General features: G+C 39.8%; 1 protein-coding gene across 2 annotated transcripts in view; it reads right to left on the reverse strand.

Moving 5' to 3' along the window:
• Positions 1–22,799, reverse strand: part of zc3h3 (zinc finger CCCH-type containing 3) — a 77,162-nt gene that overhangs the window by 16,585 nt on the left and 37,778 nt on the right. Inside the window, exons 4-8 of one of the 2 annotated variants that reach the window (XM_026147021.2) lie at positions 14,097–14,247; positions 6,260–6,423; positions 2,953–3,028; positions 2,208–2,363; positions 34–103 (exon numbers count right to left, since the gene is read on the reverse strand). In XM_026147021.2, coding sequence (XP_026002806.1) covers positions 34–103; positions 2,208–2,363; positions 2,953–3,028; positions 6,260–6,423; positions 14,097–14,247 — 617 coding nt within the window. Of the gene's footprint in view, positions 1–33; positions 104–2,207; positions 2,364–2,949; positions 3,029–6,259; positions 6,424–14,096; positions 14,248–22,799 lie in introns of both variants that reach the window. The other variant, XM_080291632.1, reaches the window with a different exon arrangement.

A 22,799-nucleotide genomic window follows, 5' to 3' on the forward strand; every position in this document is an offset into this window, starting at 1 on the left:
GTTGGTGTGTGCATGTGTGTGTGCATGCGTCACCTTCTCCTTTGCCACCTTGTGGGAGAACGGACAGGTACCATCTGCCTGCTTGCATGTCCCTCTCAGAAACCTGCAGATAATGCAAAAACAATGTTGTTTGAAATTATTGGTGAATTGGTGAACAGGCTTGTTTTTATTGTTGACTACACTTTTGATCAGAACAAATTTATTTCTACCATGAGATCCCTGGTTGCTCTTGTCTCACAGCTGACAATCAAGTTAACCAGTAATAATAAAGGAAACAGGAATCATTTGATGGACGTTTCAGAATCCAACCAAAAGTCTCTTATTTCTACTGCAGTGTCCATGTAAAAGATGCACATACGAGCAAACGACATCATCTCTATGTGATATATGCTGTTTCTCTATGGAGTATATTTAGTAAACTTGTCCAGTGAAATGCTCAGAAGATGGTGCAGAGGGAAAGATACTCACTATGGACTAGAGATGGACCGATCCGATATTACGTATCGGTATCGGTCCGATACTGACCTAAATGACTGGATCGGATATCGGAGAAAAATAAAAAATGTAATCCGATCCATTAAATATCACGAAAGCATCTCACAAAACTTGCAACACGCGTAACTCACCTCAGAACGTTAGCAGTCGGAGCAGTATGCATCACGTGATAGAGCGGCTGTGGCATGCGGGACCTGTCGGTGGTCTGGATAGCATTTGGAGCTTCGCTAGTAACCTGGCATTTCATCTCCGACAAAGTTATCCCCGAGAGAAGTAAAGCAAGTGTGTAAGTCCACCTCTGAATGTTTGTAAAGCATTCCTGCGTTAAGCTTAACGAGCGACTGCCTCTCGCTCTCCGGCTGCTACTTCAATCGTGAAACTGCTTAAATGATCAGCTGATCGGCTTTTCTGTCGCGAGTCCGTCTTTGTTTTTGGCCCACTTTGCACCAGAAAGAGGAAACCAGCGGCTGAACAACAGCAGCACGTTTAAGCTTGATCAGCTGTTGTTAGAATGTATTTAATATTACTTTCTACTCGAGGATCTTTTTCTACGTAGCTGACGCTGGTAACTGTGCAGGGGCGGATCTAGCAAAGTTTAGCCAGGGGGGCCGATAGGGCATGAACAGGGAAAAGGGGGCACAAAGACATACTTTTCTTTCTTATTCTCATTTAAAATGTCTAGCTTTTAATAAATAATTATCTGACACACAAAGTTTTAATTTGATGTAAAATGAATAGAAGTCAATTACTGTATATAGTGACTATTAAGTCTAATATATATACCCTAGTAAGCTATAGTACTTTTTCCTTTGGGAAGGTACCATCTGTGCAGTCTGCAATTTTGTTGAAGAAAGATGTTGAATCTATTTAATATTTCTTGAAAAATAATTGATTTCTGTGCATTTTTTTTTCACACTGCATCAAATTAAGGTTGATTACATCGATTAAGCATCATGAGGTGGCGCGTGAGGGGTGGTTCCCTATTTTTTATTTATTTATTTTTGTTGTTGCTGGGAGTTGGAACCCTATTAGTTAGGTTGCTTAATATTTACGCTAAGTACTCTTTAAAATACCAGAATAGGGAGGATGGTGTAGGTCTAAGTTTATTAGATTGATCAGTATTGCTGAACTATGAAATATTTTTTTTGTATACAGGTATAACAGAATAGCTTTAGTGTAGTTGTTGTTTTAAACTTGAGTATGAACTTGCAGACTTGCAAAATGCAGCAAGATATTTTAAAAAACAGTTTTGTTGATTAAAAAACACTATATCGGATTCATATCGGTATCGGCAGATATCCAAATTTATGATATCGGTATCGGTATCGGACATAAAAAAGTGGTATCGTGCCATCTCTACTATGGACACAGCTAAAAGCTGAAAGATAGATGCCAATTACAGCAGGGACTCATTGATTTAAAAAAAAGACACACGATCCAAGGTATACAAAGCAATAAACTCTACAAACTTAAAGCTGAACCTGCTTCGTCAAAGCCTCTAAACACCCAAATTCAACCAAAAAACACTCAACAAACGATGCACAAAAATCAAGTTGCTGTTGAGTCATGCTGTTCTCTTGCAGTGACTGTGTGGTCATCCTCCCATACTGTGCTCGAGTCTCCATGATATTTGTAAGGTCAGAGCGAGTAATTCACAACTTTACCTTGCATTTAATTTCTATAGCCTGGATGTCAGTGTGTGTTTGAGTCACCTGGTGCAGACCGCCACTTTGTCTGGGTCGTGTATGAAGGGGCAACTGGTTCCACGGTTACATTTGCCAAAGCGGTTGTAGTACATGCAGTACTGCTTTTGCCGCTGCTTCTGACGAGCGTGGCGAATGATGGCAAGACTCCGCTGGACTGCACGGCTGAATTTATGAAATACACACAAACCACAGTAAGTAATAACCAGCTGGTAGTAACTAAATAACAAACTAGGTTAGGATTAAACTCGCAGCTAACACCCTGCGATGATTTCTGGGTATATATATATATATATATATATATATATATATATATATATATATATATATATATATATATATATATATATATATATATATATGTATGTATATATACCTTTACCCAGAAATATATATATACATACACACATACACATATACATGTATACATGTATATATATACATACATACACATATACATGTATACATGTATATATATACATACATACATACATACATATATTTTATGTATATATATATATATATATATATATATATAAAATATACCAATTTTAATATTACAAGATTACTTCAGGCTTCATTTCTTAGTTGACAGTCATGAAAAGCAACTAATATTAGTGCAGAGAGAGAGTGCAGAGGCTCAATCGCAAAAGCCCTAGCTGGATAAGATTTCGAGTAAACAGGATGGTTTGCATACATGCCCATTTCTGTATATGTGTGTCTGATGGTTAGAGATGGGAGCTATCAGCACTACCTGGCTAAGTGACGAGTGCTGGAGGATTTGGCCATGGCGGGAACCATGTGGGAGACCTGGAAGCATGAGGACCTTCCTAGATGTGGAGGAAAGAGACAAATGAGTGATTTAAAGAAAGCCTACAGTGCTGCGAAAAAGCATTTCCCCCACCTTGATTTCTTATTAATTTGCATGTTTGTCACACTTTAATTTTTAACATTAGACAAACAAAAAACATGTAATGACAAAATGCAGTTTTTAAATGATGATTAAGGATTTATTTATTAGGAGGATAAAAACTACCTGGACCCATGTGAAAAAGTAACAGTTAGAGAAAGCCAGAGTCCCTGGAGAGAACTCACGTGGGGGCAGGAAGAACATGGCTTTATTATAGTTGTCAGATGCAGGAATTGCTTATATATGAACAATATATAAATCCCTGCCATTATTTGAATCTAAAAATGTATAGATTTAACCACACTTCCCCACCTAATATAACTGAATTCAGCATCAAACCGTTTACATAAAAATGTAATGTAAAATCCAAAAACATCTGGCTGTTTAAAAAAATGCTTTCACACAAACTGATTAGAAACTGAAAAAAAGGTGTAAACATCACTTTTATCTAAAAGAAATCTATTGTCATCATTATCTTCTTTCAACTGCTCCCTTTAGGGGTCACCACAGTGAATCATCTCACTCCATCTCACCCCATCACTAGCATTCTATTTGGTCACATCAACACCTTCCACCTGCTCCCTAATCTCACTACAGACCAAAGTGTCATCTGTAATTATCATAATCCACAGAGACTCCTGTCTGATCACAGTGGTTGACCTGTCCATCACCCCAACAATCAAGAAGGGACTTGGAACATGATATAATCAAACCCCACTTTGAACCCATCTGTCCTTCCTAATCACTGTCTCACTGTCCTCATACATCTCCTGCATTAGCCTCACATACATCTCTGCTACTCCCGACTTCCTCGTTCAGTACGACAGTTCCTGTCTTGGTACCCTATCATATCTCGAGAGCCACAACGACATAATGCAACTCCTTTTACTCTGTAGTTACCACAGTTCTCCACATCACCCTTGTTGTTGAAAAGCCACCCTCTTCACTGTCATTTTAGTCATGCATCAGCTCCCCAAAGCATTCCTTCCATTTTTCAATAACCTCTCTTCACTTGTTAACACATTTCCATCTTTTTCTATCTGGTAAGTCTTCCCTACCATCCAGAGTCAGTTTCAACTCCTTCCTGAACCTTTATGTCCATTAAAGTCTGCTCCAATCACCACTCGCTCCCACTTCATCCAACTTACTCTAGAATTCCTTTCTCTCTTCTGACTGACATCTAATCTGTGGTGCCAATGCAGTGGCAACATTCAACATTACCCTTTCAAACTCATGATCTTGTCTGACATGCTTCACCTCCACAACAATATTCACATATTCTTCCTTCAAGATTGTCTCTAATCCATTTCTCTTCATGTCTACCATCTACAAGCAATTAGTCGTCCTAGTAATAAATACATCAGCACATATATAAATGAAGATTTAAGGGTAGCTTTTGGTTTTGTTTACTATAATTCTATAAAATGCTTTGTTCTGATGTTAAGTCTTGCATTAAATGTAACAATTTTAAAGTAATTTTAAAGTATTCAAAGTATCTACAATAGATATGACAGAAAGGAAGCTATCTGTATGTGCTTTTGCATAGCCAGAAGCAATAAAAACTAAATATGTGACTGGTTATTTATACTCGGGTGGTTTGACGCATTAGTGCCAAATCCAAATGCGTCATCCAGCTCTGTCTGAGAATATTACAAACACTATGTACCCAATGCACGCCACAAATAGTGTAGGAAAATGAGGAATGAATAAGACGACAAGGAGATGGGCAGGGTGTGGTTACAAACGGCAGTTAATCTTACTCAGACCTCTAAATTTGGCATTTTTCTGGCTGTTAAGTCTCTTGTCAAGCGTGTGTTCTGGATTACAGTCCGGAGGCTCTGTACCAAGAACAAATACGAAGCTTGCTACAAAGATGTGAAATCACAACTCCTACTTGGAAGACACCCGAGACGTGTCTCTAGATGCATGAATTTGTGTTGTGATGCTGGTCACGAGCTGAACTGATTGGAGCTTCTCAATTTCACCTGCAGCTTTAGTCACAGCAGAATGTGTAAAAGAGAGGTAGAGAAGCAGGAAGAAAGTGGAGGCAGATCCAGGCTTTAATCTCCCCCATTCACTTCTCCAGGCCCTCCCCCTCACCTCTCTGACAGATGACAACTTTATTATTTCAGATGGCAAATCCAGCCAGTTCCCCTAAGTCTGTTAGAGGATATGTGAACGGTGCTACAGCCACAAATGTGAATATACACTCTCTGTACACTTACTGCCATGTTCTTTGACTAAATGTCTTAAATGCAGGGTATCTAATCTGTATAATTTTATGTCAACTGAAATATGTCCAAACCATGAATATAGCAGTGAGAAGTGTTGTACTTTAAGAACTAAATTTTCTGCAGCTACAAAACAAATGAAGAGGAGAGGCAAGAAGAGTTGAGTGTGGAAACAAAGCGGTTTATTTACCGGCCAATCTATGTTCCTACCCTCACCTATGGCCACATCTTCTAGACGGTGACTGAAAGAATGAGATAGGCAGACAAAATGAGCATTCCCCAGACACTGAAGGGTGTCTGGGTTCCGTCATAGAAATCAGGGGAAGAGCTTGGTTCTTTGGGAGGGACTCCTTCACACTGAAAGACCTCCTAGACACCCCCTACGTTAAGCATTTTAGGATGTCCAACTGGTAGAGAACCCGAGGAAAGACGCAGAATATGCTGAGGAGATTATATCTTGGGTTGGGTGGGCGTGCCTCCATGTCTCTGTAGGAGAAGTGGCTGAGGAGAGGACCACTCTCAAAACAACAGTAGCTTTACCCACCTCCTGTTATAACCTTATAACCTTCTTTGCAAGTGGCAACCAATCAAAAAAAAAGACAACAGTGTCATTCAGCATAGGAAGAACTGAGGGGAAAATGTGAACATAGTGCCTAATACTGGCCCAGCCATTTTTTGGTAATTTAAATACAATGTGAAGCAAGCGGTCACATTTGTGCCCTTGTTATACTCAGATTACAATGGTGGAAATTAAGTCTCTTTTAAATATATTTTAATTAGGAAAATGTATTTGACATCTGCTTGTGAGAGGAAAACACTGAGGCAGGCTCATTCAGGCACATTATAAATTTCCACGGTGGTTGTGTGAATTGTTAGTCCTCTTTGAACTTCAGAAGTTGTTGAACACACAACACATATACCTGTTCGATTGATGGACATGTTCGCTGCTACGGTGCGGGACAGCTTATTGGCTGACACACGGTATAAGGACCCACGAATCCAACACATGCTGCTTCCTCTCCACTGCTGGGTGGATGACGGGTGTCTGTCGTGGGGAGCTCGAAGACGGCTCTGAAGGAAACTCCTTAGAGAAAGAGGGATTCAAATAAAAGAAGAATAGATGGTATAAGGAAACATTTGAGGAAATCAAATTACTCCCAATTCTGGTTTATTGCTACTTGGAATTATCCACTCAGCCCAGTTAATACACTGTAAAATTTTCATTCATGCATTGCTTTGAGCGAAAACCATCTGCTAGAAGACTTTCCGCTCACCCTCTTTCTTTTACCCATCCTTTCTCCCCAGCTCTCTCAGTATAACCCCTCTCTTCACTTTATGTTTCCCATCCTGTAGTCCCCCCTCTCTCGCTCTCTCTCTCTCTCTCTCTCTCATGTCACAGCACTCTGTTAAATTGCTCCTCTAATGGAAAGGACGGTAGTGTGGAAATGGAGAGAATTGAAAAGAGGAGAGAAGGAAATCAATGAGATAATAGGCAGGGCAGGGGGCCAGAGCAGCACGGTTGGCCCCTACACTTGAGTGTAGAGATCACACACACACACACACACACACACACACACACACACACACACACACACACACACACACACACACACACACACACACACAGAATTACAACACATTCCTACTATGGTATGTATAGTACACAAAATCGCAGGCCTCTGCACACAGGTTCAAGATTCAGGAGTCCCTCGGTTGGCCTGTGTATGTGTGCGGCATCTGTACGTGCGAGTCCACAGTGTGTGTGGAGCTTCTGGGTGGTGGTGGGGCGGTGCAGGGGTTATGGCGATAAATTGCGCTGTCCTGTCACTTCTATTTGGGGCGGATTGGGCTAGTGTGCAGGGCGCCGCTGGAGGTAATTTGCTGCCGTATTTCAGATGGGCTGGAAATGGGTTTAGAGCGAGAGTTCATGCCTCCCATTACAGAAAAGAGAGAGAGGGTTACCCCAAACGCATGGCGCGCACAAAACAACTGACATGGATGCTTAACACGTGCAGAGCTGCTGCACTGCTGCAAATAATATCAGCCATCAGCTGTGTTCACATGCACGCTCTATTAGACTGTGTGCCATAACTCAGCAGCACAGACACTCAGTTTCACTGATACAAGATCAGTGGACGCCCTACACAGGGCAACTGCAGCCAGGGGAGCTGTAATGGAGGCTAATGTTGGAGCACTGACTGCCACCCAGGGAGGCTTAAACAAGGACTGGGTGGCCTAGGGAGCCACAATGGAGGTTAATGGGGATATGACATGAACAGTTAACACAGACGGCAGTTAACCCTGACACAGGGCTGCAGTCAAGGGGTGACGTTAGGATGTTCTCTCACCGGGTTCATATGTTCATACAAGTCTAAGTGTCAGAGCAATCGTCCCAGTGATTTCACATGTCTGTGCATGACTACTTTCATGTGTGCCATCCCCATCACAGAGCAGTTCTTCCCTTTGGCACAAAAATTATAACTGTTTGATGTACACACCTCTAATCTTGCAAACTAAGATCTGTTCAAGCTTTGTTCAATCCTTATGTTCATTATAATAACAGTCATGTCTATAAATTGTAATAAAGAGGGAACCCCAACAATCAGATGACTCCCACTGAGCAAGCACTTGTGGACAGTGGGAAGGAAAAACTCCTTTTTAACAGGAAGAGACCTATGGCAGAACTCAGCCAGGCTCGGGTAGGGGTGAGAGGAGGAAGATGGATGCAACTCTGCAAAGCTAAGCCCTGCTTCCATGTTGTCTTTAGAAGGAAGAGGTTGTGTTCTAGAAACACTTCCAAACAAGCCATACATATTCAGTCTTGTTCTAATTGTTATAAACAGTTATGAACTTTAACTCTTAACGTGCTAACTGAGTCAGAGATTTAGATACTGGGTTTTTCTGCAATTTATTTCAGCACTGCTTGGTCTGAACTTGGGGTGAAGACACTGGGATGTCCACTCCTGGGAATATTGTGTCATTGTGTTAACACACACACCTGAATATTCTATATGAGAAAACTACAAAAACTCTTTCCTTTTTAGATAAAGGTGCCATATTTACTGATACTTAACACACATGCCGCCTTTGATAACACAGCATATGGCTGCTATTTATCCTCTTTTTTTTCTTCTTTCTTTTAATTCCTATGAAAGCAGTCAGGCTACGCATATAGAATAGTTGCTACTGTAATAAAGTGCTTTTTGAATTTGAATAGTTTTTTCACAGGAGTCCATTTAAAAAGATTCAATTAATCTACAACATTGGAGGAGGAAAATGTTGCTGGTGCTGAAGTTCTGAAAAAGCAATACCATTTTCTTGTGATGAAAATATTAACTAATGAGTTACTTTTAAGTAGGCAGCACTGTGATGTAACAGATTCATTTTTGATGAGCGTAATCTTGTGTGGGTTTTATAATTCATCTTTAAGGACACTTGGGGGTAATGTAGTCCATTCTCAAAGCTGAAGACTGGGCTGGTAAACCGTCTGGCAACACCAAGACAAAACATCTCAAAAGAACGTCTTTTCTTAGACAAAATGAGAGCAGCTCTGAACTGCATGCACACACGGAAGTGCACATAATGAGTCACACTGGTTCACACATGGCTTGTTTATACACAAATAACATAATAGTAAGTTCCAGAGAACACAAAAAATGAAGCCAGCATTTAACTGCAGTTCTTTAAATGGCCACTTGAGGCTCTCAAGGCTTTGTCACAGGGCTGTCACTGGGGATGTTGCCGGTCCAGCACAGGGCCTGCTAGGTCTCACCTCTGGTAATTTGTGTTTGTGCTGTTGGTGCTTCTTGGAGCATTTTAATGACATATTCTGACAAATAATATGACTTGCTATGGTAAGGCGATAAAAAGAAGTTATGCTTCAGTTTTGGTGAGTGAAATTGTTTCTATTGGTCCTTCCTTCATAATAATTAGCAGCTATCTCCATCTGTACAATGCACTTATACAGCCAATTGATGCAGCTCACAGATCCGATGACAGCTTACAAGGCGGCTCAGATACTGTGACAATGAAATAATCCATGCCGGTCTTTGTTCACTTCACCATGTGTCAGCAGCAGCGCCCCTTTGTTAGTGGGAGAGCTTAGATAGAGATAAAAATCTGTACTTTGCAGTTTTTTTCCTGCCTGCAATACCAACAAGTTTTTTCTGTGACTAGTAAAAATTATTTCAAACTGTGGTTTGAGTTTACATTTCTTTTTCATCTCTCTCTCTGCACAGAACTGCTAAAATCTCAAAATATCATTTTCCGGGGTGCGTAAAAATGTGATAATCAATTTCTCAAACCAACTGAAAATAAAATTTTCTTTAAATATCTTATAACTAGCAGAACAATAACAGTCAAAACCACAAACAAATTAAAATTACACAGACATAAGAGGAGCTCAAAGAGAATGGGGAGGCGTTTTTGCTTGATTAATTTATAGGACAATTAAATTTACTTTTAGATTGAAGTTCTACAAATTAACAAATTTGTTCAGCCCTGAAGCACAGTTTATGTAATCTTTACACTTTTAAGTGTGCTAGAAAGCATAAAATAAAGATTGGAGGTCACAGACAGTAAAAGATCTTAAACTCATCAAAAAAAACCTGCAAAAAATATGGTGTGAAAAAACAAGAGAACTAGAGGACAGGGCAAGGCTACAAAGAAACTCTCTTGAGACCATCCAGTATGTCTGACTCTGTATATGTGTATGCAGGTGTGTGTATGTGCGGTGCTCTGACCATGCAATGCACAGATAAAGGAGAGCGCGATTCAGCACTACCGGTGCCGTTGATGAATGATCCGACTTTTGTTTTAGTGACAAGGAAGAATTTGGAGGGTCGCGCAACTGCTCAGAATAATGCTGCCCTTGTCTTATTTGTCTGCAACCCCAGCATTAGTAAGCTCATATTGGGAAACAGTTACCCTTGAAACAGAGCACAGCAAAAACAGTTGTCTGGCTAATTCTAACCGAGAGCATTGCTTCTTCACACTTTTAAAGGAAACCAAAGTAGCCGAGTTACGCATCAGGATCCTTTCAAATCCAACGTAAGGGGAACTGACTGTAGTGTAGAAAGTAACAATAAAACATATTTATTGAGAACTCAGCATTAAAAAGCAGCAGAAGAGAATCTTAACACACAACTGTATGGTGGGAGGTGGATGACTAATGTGATAAGTAATGAGCAAAGGAATGAATTGCGGTATAAAGCGGAATGAATGGGGTGGTGAATGCAGGAAAAGAAGAGAGAAGTGAAGAAGAGGGAGCGCTGCTTCACTTTATTGCCCAGTCTCTTACATCCTGTACTGATCAATACTGAAGCACTAAAGGAGATGAGCGCCGGACCAGATGTGTGTGTGTACATATTATATATATATATATATATATACATACATATATACACAAAAGTATGTATGTATGTATGTATATGCATGAGGGCCTTAACATTTATGCCAGAAATAAAGAAGAGAAAGATGGAGGCATTTGCAAGACTGACATGAAATTTTATCAAACAGAAAGACATAAAACACAAGAAAGAACAGCAACAGAGCAAACATAGGGGGACAGAAAATTAAAGAGTGGTTCGCGGGGAGAAAAATAGCAAGGGAGATGAAAGGAGGGTTGGGCTGTAATTTATCCTCCAGAGTGCATGCTTTACAGCTTTCTTAATTCAACTCCTGATACTATTAATGGAGTTAATGTTGAGATTATATCTATTTTCTGGTGGTGGAGCCTGAAATACTGCAGCCGATTCCCCCGCCCCTTCAAACTGTCACCCAGCTCTAAATCACACACCATGCCTGTTATGGCTAAAACTAGGAGAGAGAACGGTATGTTGGGCAGAGGCAACCTCACTTCCTGTGGGCCTGGGAGCAAGACATCTGTGCAACTAAATGGACGAGAAGGACAAGTTTAAAAAAATAAAATCAGTTTTACCAGTCACATATTTACAGATAAACTGTTTTTTAAAACCAAAAACTAAGTAAAACTAGTTAAATTAAACTCCTTAAGCAACCCCCCCCTTCTCAATAGAGGCACCATCATCAGCCTCAAAAAATCCTTAGGGGATGCAAGATGCCCATGAAGCAGAATATTCTCAGTGTTGCAGGTGCATGTTTCAGCTTTAACACTCTTAGTACCCATTCTAAAATGTGTCACCAAGAACAATTTTCAAAAGTTTAAACAAGTCAATGCTAGGATGGGTGATTGGAACAGAGGCCAGTGGGAACAATAATAGTATCCAGGACATCCCCGTGCTTTTAATTAAGGCAACCAAAACATTGCTCACAAATCTCGGCCTGGAACTCAGTGACACTTTGACTCTCAACATATATGATACACAAAGTTCACCTTTATTTTATTTTTGTTGGACAAGATAAGAAATGTTTCTCAATGACTTTTACCAAACCACAGATAAATGCGCCTACAAGTGCATGCTATTTAGGCAAGCTTTATGTTCAGTCCTTGAAATCATTTTTGTTGAATGCAGACAGAACTTTAGGGGAAAATGTGTTTAGATTTTTTTCTTAAAAAACAAAAAATATATATATATATTTTTTAATATATGCATATCAGTGAATTAAGTCTTAACAAGAATGTCAAAAATGAATTAAATGGTACCACATCACTTTTAAATATCTAATCAATGGCTTTTCTCTACAGGTTATCTGAACACATTGGGATCCTCTGGACTACTGAGCGGTCAGGTACGGTATGTATGGTATGTTTTCTAAGATGCAGCTGTGGCAGGCAGAGATAAGAGTTGAGAAGGTATGAAGCGAGACCAACGGGTCTGATAGGCCAAAGATGAAGAGGAGTACTCAGTAGTTAAGAGCAAAGAATATGAGCTCATGCTGCACTCAATAGCTTCAAATTGATAAAAGTGGTGGTGGTCTTTGGAGTTAAACAGATAGATAAAGCATAAAAAAGGAGCAGGTATGAGGGTGGGGTGGGGGTACGAGTCTCCCTGGGGACCCGATGGGTCCCCCTCCCTCCCTATCTCTTTCCTCATTTCTACACATGTGGTGATATTTCACAGGATGTCAGGGGGCTCAAATTGAAAATCCCTTGATGAATCAATATTTACTGCAGCAGCTAAATGAATAGTAATAAGTCACCAGACGCTGAGTCCAGCCACAGTCCAGGGTCTTCTGTTTCACCAAATCTGGATTGCACAAATTAACTCTGCTCATCATCAACACACAAAACAAATACACAAAATTATTTCATTACAAGTGGCTACGCGAACAAATTACAAGATCGCACAATCTAAATGACAAAGACAGCACTGTTGAACTTACCAACAGTGACAGCTGTAGACATATCGAACTCCTTTCTAGCACTACAGAGCAGCATGAAATCTGTTCACTAAGGTCTGTGACACACTATGTAATTCAGAGGCATAAAGTTGAACTTGATTCTTTCTAAACTTTGTTATGTTAAACTGAAACTTTTTGCATGGGCCAAACCTTTATTCTTTCTATGTGTACAAAACAAGTTAATCTCATATACTGCAACAAAGAAATGAAGCAGATATGTCATCTCGGTTTCAAACCACCCCTAATCTAACTCTTAGGAAACCAGAGAATTGAATTATGGTTTATATTTAAACTGTTCTTCCAAGTCTTGGCAAACAAAAAACATAGGACATAATCTTACACACATAAAAAAAATATATCACATTCTTTATTCTTTAGATCTTAGTGTTAGGCGTCTTAAACATGCATTCTTGAAACTGGCCAGCAGGGGGGAACCCACTAATTTTAAAACGAGGTCTGACTGTGAAGAAGTCTATGAGAAAATGTTTCTTGATTTTTTTCTGAACTGCTAGTTTCACTTGTTCTTTAACATAACATGTTAATTTTGTAAATCCCAGTCGCATTTAGAATAAAATACACAACCTCACCCAACCACCATCGCCCTGGGAACCAAGGCAACAACATAATTGTGGAAAACCTTGGAACAACCATGTTTTCAGGGATTTCAGTGTTTAAGCTAAGCTTACAAGTCTCGGTTATGAAAAGATTATTCAAGAGTGAATTTTTCTCAGTGACAAAACCTTGGATATCACATCACATAAAGAGGAGTTTGACCTCCTCTTAGCACCATATCAAAAAGACACAAAACAACCTCCATTCTCTTTGTTAGAGGGCTTAAAATATGGGTGCTGCAATGACTAGCTGATTAACTGACATAGCTTTCTGGCTCCAACTTTTCAAATGTGGTATACAATGAATCTATTTGAAAACACCAATAAAGAGATCTCTTTGTGACTCTGGAAATGAAACAGTTTGCATTTTTAATGACAATTTTGATGGACAAAAAAAGATGAATGATAAAACCAGTGAGTCCAATTAACATGCATTCACTGTGAACTCAGAAGTACTAAGACAAAGATGAAAGATTGATGAATGAAGATAAAGAAAAAGTGAGAGATGAGGGCTGCAATGACATTAAAAAATAAATAAATAAATAAAAACACCCAACCACCCAGCTCCCTCTCTCTCTCTGTATCCGTCTTGGATTTGATGTGTTCCCTGCTGGTATAAATTAATGTGAGGAGCACACTATTGTAAATGGTTTATTCTCTGGGTTATCTACTGTGTAAAAATGAACACCATAAATTTTCGACCCCTACCACTCATGCTACACATGACTGTAACATAAAAGACAGGGATTCACTCTGCACTGAAAGATATTAGAGACTGAATCACATTAAAGCCAGACCTGAGGAAGTATCTGATAACGTGGATTACCTGGCAGACTGGAGCCTCTTGGCACGCCAGGAAAGGGCTGGGTTGTAATAGCGGGTCTGCATGGCACTGGAGCCCAGATGGGTCACCATCTTGTAGCGTGTCCTGAACACCCTTTGGGAGGCGGGGTTACGATGGGAGGAAGAGTTGGCATCTATGGGCAGGGATGATTAAGAAACAGAAGCCAGAGTTAAGCATCCAGGTAGTGAGTGTGAACAAATGCACATTGACATCATTCTGAATGCATAATGTGTGCATACACACACATAAGTTTGTCTGAGAACTCTGGCAGGTGTGCTCTTTAATAAGCTTCACATATAAAAATGAGAGGGAATAACAAAGGCAGAATTTTTATGAGTCTAATAAATCATATGCTCTGTCTCCTTCCTCGCTGCCATCATTTCTCCTACCCAGCCTCCCTCCTTCCTTCTCACTTTAAGTCTCATTCGTTATATCATTTTACAAATCCATCAGAGAAGAGGCATAAGAGCAGTGAGATCGGAAAGGGGGTTGGGGGGCTCTAGTGTTGTTATTTATTTATTTATTTATCTTGACTGTTTATCCATCAAGTTATTTTATGATGGCCTAAGCTGGCTGACGCACAGAGAACAGAATTTGCATTGAGGATCGCTGGAGTCCCTGTTCACATCAACATCAGCCACTACAAAGGCCTGTGCACTGAAGGTAAATTGCAAAGACATTGTGAATACCTCTAAAAGGTTTTTTTTTGTTGATCACACTTCTGTATTCTGTAGTTACTGGCAGTCGTTACTAATATGTCAGATAAAGTTATTTATTTCATATTCTGTATAGTTTTTCATATTTATATCCTGTTCATAGCCTGTACATAGCTTGTACTCACTACAGCCTGTACATACTTATAGTTATAGAATATTCACAACATACTTCATACCGTGTACATTATAACATACCATAATAGACCCATTTCTGTAATATACTCATATATCTATATTATTGCTAATATATATTGTAATATATCTATATCACTAAAGCACTTCTGGATGGATGCAAACTGCATTTCGTTGCACTGTACCTGTGCATGTGCAATGACAATAAAGTTGAATTCTATTCTATTCTATTCTATAAAATGTATTTTTCTGAAAAACTACTTACTTTTTACTTTCCTTTTATTATGAAAACCCAATAATGAATAATAACAGCAGGGGTTAGTGTCAAAAATGTAGTAGTGTATTCTAATTCATGGTTGTGCTGTAGTTGGTTCTTCATTTTAGCCTCTGCCACTGAGAAGAGAGAAAATACAACATAAAGAACTTCTTTGCAGAAGCCTGAAGCTGTGTTAAAATAATGCCACCTGCAGACTAAAACCACTGTTTGGGTTACTCGTCTGTACATTACGAGTGAGTCTTTGACGTGGTCAACGTGCTGGTGTTCACATTCCTTTTCAAGCCAACTTTTCAACCAGTCAGCATTGTCAATGGTCTCATCACAGTCTGCAGTCTAACTCTAACCCTACCCCCCACCACCACCCCGAGATCTGGTATTCATGATGAGAGAGTTGGACTGCTGCATAATGTCTTCTGCAGCATATCTCAAAGATTCTCAATGCCGTTGAAGTCTGGAGTCAATTGTGGCCAAGGATTGAGTGAAAATGATGTTTTATGGTCCCTGAACCATTCTTTCACAATAAATTCTGTCATTGTCGTCCTGGAATATGCAAGGGAAGAAAAAAGAAAAAGTAATCCACTGATGGAAAAAATCTGTTCATTCAGTACAATTAGCTACACTGAATATAGACCTGAATCACTCTGTAATAGAGTTAATCTAATCAAATCACACTGGTTCAATTCTAGCAAGAGACACAGATCCCCCTTTGGCAATACGTCAGGAAGGGATAAAAGTCTGCCAGTTCAGACATGCAGAGCTACCCTTTGTGGTATCCCCTTGTAACTGGGAACAGCTAAAAGTGGCTTTATGTATTTATATGTTATGCAATTGTTTTTATTCAGAAGAGTGAATTCAAACAAGTTTGGCTATAATCTGGCTTGCTTTTTATGTTTGTCACTGTGTTATTTGTTGATCTGTTTTGCTTGTTAATGCTTTGTTCTTAACCTTTCATTCTCTTTTTGGATGATTATGAAGCACTTTCGACAACACTGATGTTGTTTTTAAAATGTGCTATAGAAATAAATCTTGATTTGATTTGATTTGAGAAGAAAAATAGATTGAACCTGGCTTTTGTTGCTGAATTCAATTTTAGCATTCATGTGAAATCTACTTTTCAAAATAAGTTTTTTTGAAATTCAGTGTTCAAACTGGTTGGATGACAGTGGCTTAAATACTGACCAAAATCACTGTGATAGCAATAAGCAGCATGAAGAAACTTTGTTTGACCTTCATCAAAAGTTCTTTGAGCCCATCATCTATCAGGCTACAAAAACACTTTAGTCACTTTTATTTATGACCACATGTGGTCATAAATAAAACTCAGTCAAACTGGTAAAACTCAGTTACCTACACCCATTTTCTTTACGTTTTAATCACTGAGTGCAGCCATGACTGCCTGTAGAAAATGAGGATTTTCTAACTTTAATGTTTTTTTAATCTGTTTCTTCTTCACAAATTATGTCAAGTAATTTGACAGCAAGCATGGATTTAATGGTGCTAATGTTAATGATATTTGAAGAAAAAGCAACAATCTCCCACTACCACAGACAAGAAAAAAAAAAGGTTTAATGCAACATGAGTCAGTTGCTCAGTGTATTCAATCAAACTATTAAAGAAAAAAGAAGTCATTATCTGCACTCTCTTCCCCCTTCTACCAATCATTCAATGCAGTGGTCAGCGACAGCACTCAGTCTTCCTAATGAGTAAAGAAAAGAGTGAAGAGAGGTGTTAGAGGGGGGAATTAGGAACGAGTTTATGCACTCAGTGCAGAACTCATTTCCCATCACCTCTTTTACAAGTCTTTAACTGCCAGTTGTTAGGATTGTTGCTGTTTTAATTAGCGCCCAATAACAAACCGTGACTGTCACAAGGTCTGTGGTGAAGAATAATGAAATGATTCCATTTCCACTTCTACTCATTCAACCTTCCCTCTCTCCCTCTCGCCACACCTCCCCCTCATTCTTCGTCCTGTTCGGAGATGCTGGTTTCATTTGTCAGCCATGATGCAGCTCTGGATCAGCTGGAGAATTTATCTCAGACACACATTTACTGTTCAACAAATCACAGGAAGGGGGGAGGCAGGGGGCTGAAATACTGACAACAGGTTTACAACACGATCATAGACACAAGCACACACCCTACATTAGTACACCAAGCAGTTTAAGTTTGTTATTTATTTATTTTTTAAAAGGTAGCATTTTTTCACCATCCCTTTCCTTGCTAGAGGGTGCAACGGGACATGACTGGTGTGTTAAAAAGAAAAGAAAAAAGGCTTTCACACTGTATCAACAATCAAATTGTATCAATAATACATGTAAAGAATAAAAAAAAAAAAGGTGATTCTGTTCAACTGGATGCAGGGTTTTCAGTGGGAAAAATATTTCATTACCCACTCTGTGCCAGCTGACTGCAATGGAAAAAAGATTTATCATGATATGAATTATTTTATATCACGATAACGATATATATCACGATATACCACCTGACCTGTGGTCATCTGGAAAGTACGCAGTCTGTAAACAGCGACAATAGAGGGTGCAGTCTTTGTTAATGAAATGGATGGTTGCGCTCATGTAGGGCGTATCTCTGCTCGTCCATAAGTCAGTCATCAAGGCATAATGCACGACACTGCAAACATCCATCTCTACTTTGGCCCGGCATGCGTCATATAAGCAAGGCAACTTGACTTTACTGAAGTGCTTATGTACCTCGGATCAAGGACTTTGACGAGGTCACGGAAGCTGTTGGGGAATGGAGCACGATCTTACTTTAAAGCTCAGACTTAAATCTTTCCTTTTTGGTAATGCTTATGGGCTAGTTACGGATGGCTGCTGGCGGCTTCCCCTGATGTACTGGGTGTGATTTTTTTTCACCGTCTTAAACCAGTATCAGTAATTATTAAACTATGTCTCTAATATAGTCTGTATTTTGTCTCATCTCCCTTTGCTGTCTCTCCTCTTTTCGCTTTTCATTCCCAATCAGTTGCAGCAGATAGCTGCCCCAGTGTGAACATTGCTCTCCTGGGGCTTTCTTCCTGTCAACAGGGAGTTTTTCCTTCCCACTGTCACCAAGTGGTTGCTCATAGGCTTTTTTTCTCTCCAATATTGTAGGGTCTTTAGTCTTTCAATATAAAGTGTTATGGGTATTATTATACTGTTAGCAATGCAATAAAAATATTCTTTTAACAGGTTTTCGACCATAATACATATATTTTTTTATTAAATGATTCAAGATGTTCAATAATTAAACAACACAGACCAATCATTTCTGTGTGTGTAGTTACTTCTCAGAGATCCATTCTGATTAGTGATTGCCCTGTTGTAAACAGGAATTAAATTTACTTTTGTCATGTCAAAAAACTAAAATATCATGACAAAACTGAAATAAATTAAGTCACTTTAAAATAAGAGAGAGCGAGAGCGAGAAAGACCTAGCTTAAAAATAAGACAGTACAAAAGGTAGCCCTAGAGGGGGAATATGGGTGGGGGTAGTCATTTGTACAGGATTAGTTGCCTGGCTTCTAGTCACTTTTTCTCCCACAATCCATCTGTACTCCAGTCTGAGCTATTTGGGCATCCTGGGAGATGACAAATAGGGCTTGTCAAAGGTGCTGCCACGATTCCCACCCTGCAACCTCATACACCCACTTTCACCTACCTTCCCTCCCAACTAACACCTCAATGTGTCTCTAAGCACTCATTGCAAACATCATGACATCAACCGTGTCCAAGATGCTGTCGCACAGCTGTTCCACTCCTGCTGTTGTTTAATGACATCTATAGTGAGTTGTGCTGTTGGTGTTTTCGTTTGTGTGCATGTCAGCAGGGATGGATGGACGGTGTTGCTCTGATTGTAAACCACTGCAGGTTGTGTTGGTTGAGTGGCTCTTGGAGCAATGGGGTTTCAATCTTCCACTATAGGACCATGACCAATGAGCATGTGAACACATACACGCACACACAAACACACACTTACTCACATACATACACCTGGGGTCTCCATCTTCCCTTAATAGACCTCTGACAGTGGCCTGCCTTGCAAGTGGCGCCCTACACTGTGAAGCCACCATTTGCAGACGCACGCAGCTCGTATCCATCCATCCATCCATCTCTCACTGACTCGCTGCTGTGAATCTACAGATAATCTACTCTCGTCACCTCACGCTGCACTCATCGCTCCTTTTGCACGTGGTTTGCCTTCTAGTCAGAGCCACATTAACTATATAACATAGTTTTCCACTTATCCCTTTGAATACTCTTGTTTAGTGCTTCTGGCCCAGTACAGAGGTGAAAGTTTGTTTAATGACAGTATATGTCTACCTAGTATAATAACAATGCTACTTCTATCCCTATTAAGTAGACCGAGCATCAGGCATGACATGACCAATTACTGTATTTATTTATTTTCTGTCAATCAGTTAAAGCAACCAAGCAAACGGTATCACAAAGTCTGTGGTTTTCAAGCAGCTTTAGTTATGGTTTTTAGACCATTACACTGAATTTGCAATCAATTCAGTTGTTCAGGTGAAATTCAGTCATTTATTGTCACTAAATATGTTAATAAGTTTAAATGTGGTTTTGTGCATTTCAGACATTAAGGTATTTTACGACCCTTTGACAACACTGATAACTCATTTAGACACATCCCAAAACGGATAATTGAAATGCTCGTAGTTGAACTATATACCATATTGAAAAAACTAAGAGTAAAAGCAGCCATCAGAGAGGAGGGCTAGTATTCAATATTAGAATAACACCAAACCTTGCTAAACAGACTTACTTTTAATTTTAAAAGCTCTTGCTTAGGTGTTTTGTGTTTCTTGCTCTTTGGGCATTTGGCTCGTTGTTGCAACGCAGTTACGAGAGAAACGGGATAAATCTTAAATAGACCCATAACAATTTGCATATCTACGGCATTAAAATTTGAAAATTTGAGTGAACCAACACCTCAAACCAGAAATCAAGGTTTTTTTCCCTTCACTTCGTCCCTCTGATTATAACAGTCCAGCAGACAAATTCACTTTTTTCATTTTAGATCCCACTTCATCAACATGAAGAGACAGATCACTTAAGTGGATCTGAAAGTGTTGAGCTCAAGTTCTATCCTTAAGATGACTGAGCCCCGTATCATAGACTAGACTTTAAGAAAACTTGTCTTCCATGCTCTTTTTTACACTCTATCCTAAGCTCAGCATCCCGACAGTGCACCACTCTGAACCTCCAATCCTGCATCCTCTTAGGGATCACCCAGCAGTCTGCCTCTCCATACCTGACGGCTAATTCCAGAGAACAGCAGTCTCCTTCTGCCCCCTCCCTGGAACTAACCGATGGATAATAAATCTTATTATTGACAGTGCCTGTTCCCCTTGCCATCACATGTTCCCGTCCCCTGGGGCTCATCCTCTGACTCCCACAGCTCCATCTCTCTGAAAGAAGACAGCAGTGCCATGCTAACATCAGACTTAACAAGCAAGTTACCACAATTTAATAACCCACTGAAAGTCAACACAGTTATGATAATATGATCTCTGCGTGTTTGACACCCAGCGACACTCTCTGACAGATGAGCCAGAGACGTCAGAGTTTGATGTCCCGCCCTACCAAGAGAACTGCATTCCATGGTCTTGGAATTACAGCATCTCGTAACTCCCAAGACAGCAGTATCATCCGCTCACAAAGTATGAGCAGAATGTGAGCCCTGTAGGTTATGTTGCATGTGAACAAGTTTAGCATCTTGTTTTAGGAAAATCAAGAAGGATGGGGAAATGTGCCAACAGATGATAAAAAGTTCACATTTTTCCATGTAACACTTAATACTTGAAGCATTCTCTGTCAGGACAGGCAGAGTTTATCTTTATCCGTTTTTAAACCAAAATTATAAACAGGGTCTATTATGTCCACTGTTTCAGGACATGTGATCCGTGTGCTTGCGTCTGTTTAATGCTTTATATGGATTGAGTAGGCACATTATTAAAACCACTTACTGCTGAAGCAAGTAACACTGATCACCTTGGAGCAGCAAACTGCTAAGAAACCTCTGTTTTTGGCATTTGTGTGGATGGACACCCCTTAGAGCAGGGGCCTTATAGTGCGGCTCCGCGTGGTTTGGGAAAATAAATTAGAAGTATTTGGGCAGATTTATTTAAACCTTGCTGACAGGAGCTATTTCACTCTCTGCTGTGGGGACATCACCTTAATCATTTACAGTCTTTTTTTAAACTAAATTCAAAGATCAAAAAATATTTTAAGAATTCACGAGGATATGTGTGTATTTTTAATTATGTAAATTTATTCTCTTTATAACCCGGGATTGATTCCCATAGATTAAAAAAGTTTGTTTTTTTTTAAATTGGCAAAAAAAAAAAAACTAGATGAAGAATTAGTTCTACAATAAATGTGATGACAGACAGATGGTGTTAACAAATTGCTCTTCAGTTCATGACCAAATTAACACTTGGATACAAGTGGTACAATGTTTTATCTACCAAAGTATTTCTGTATGATGGACCTACAATCTTTTTAGATGAATACTCATGGGCTCCATTAGTGGTGAGTGCCATTAGCAGATGCTGTCAACCAGCGTGTTGGTGATGTCACCACAAAGAGGGGTGTTCAAGGGGGAGAATGTGGTTTGTGGAGTAGGGAGTGTGGTGAGGGAGAGAAAGGGGAAGGCTACTGGCTTGTGGCCTCGTCCGTCATCATAGTGGTGCTATCAGCTGTAACATATCCAGCTGACCTGGGAAACAGGCTGCCCAGAGGAATGGCAATCCTCCCATTCAGCCAAGTGCAAGCACAAATGCATGAGATGGTATAAAACAAGAACAGCTACATTACACTGTTTCTGATACTGTTTTTGAAAGTGCATGTAAAAGTTTCAGTTATCTAGTTCCAGCATTTCAGCCCAAACCCAACAGAAAGGTACGAAGTGATATTTTTACACTTCTGAAGGGTTGTGCCCCTTCGGGGGGGGGGGGGGGGGGGGGGGGGGTCTGGGACTGGGTCGCGGTGATGCGGTTGCCTCTCCAGTGGTCCTCCTTGTACAGTCGGACCCTGGGGGGCCTGTGGATGTCCGGTCCTGAGTCTCCTCCATGTCTGCTTCATGCTCTGGGGGGCAGGGCTATAGCTCCCCACACCCTCTAGCAGATCGTTACATGGACAAACCTTTTGAACTGTTCGCTTGTTGTTTGTTTCCTTTTTTCTTCTTTTAACAGGTGATCCAATGGATTCTGTCAGTGTCTTCTCTTACTGTCCCCCGTTCCGCTCTTTTTTTCTTCCTTTCTTTCCTTCTCTTTCTCCCTTTCTGTCTAATTGTCTGTCCAATTTGTAATAACTTAAAATTAAAAAAAAAAAAATAATAATAATATAGATCAATCAAGTGGACCAATATGGCGTTGCCATATGTTCTCCACTTGAAAAAATAAATCAGTTGGGCATCTTTCCTGGCCTTCAGACAACAATTCTGATTGCTAAAGTACCAAACGGGACAGGCAAGAAAGACGGAAAAAAAGAGAAGAAGCAGCTGAAGAAAGAAGACTTCATTCAAAGAGTTCAAGAAGGAGTT

Source organism: Astatotilapia calliptera, chromosome 17 (genome assembly GCF_964374335.1).
Source record: "Astatotilapia calliptera chromosome 17, fAstCal68.1, whole genome shotgun sequence".
NCBI classification, from domain to species: domain Eukaryota; kingdom Metazoa; phylum Chordata; class Actinopteri; order Cichliformes; family Cichlidae; genus Astatotilapia; species Astatotilapia calliptera.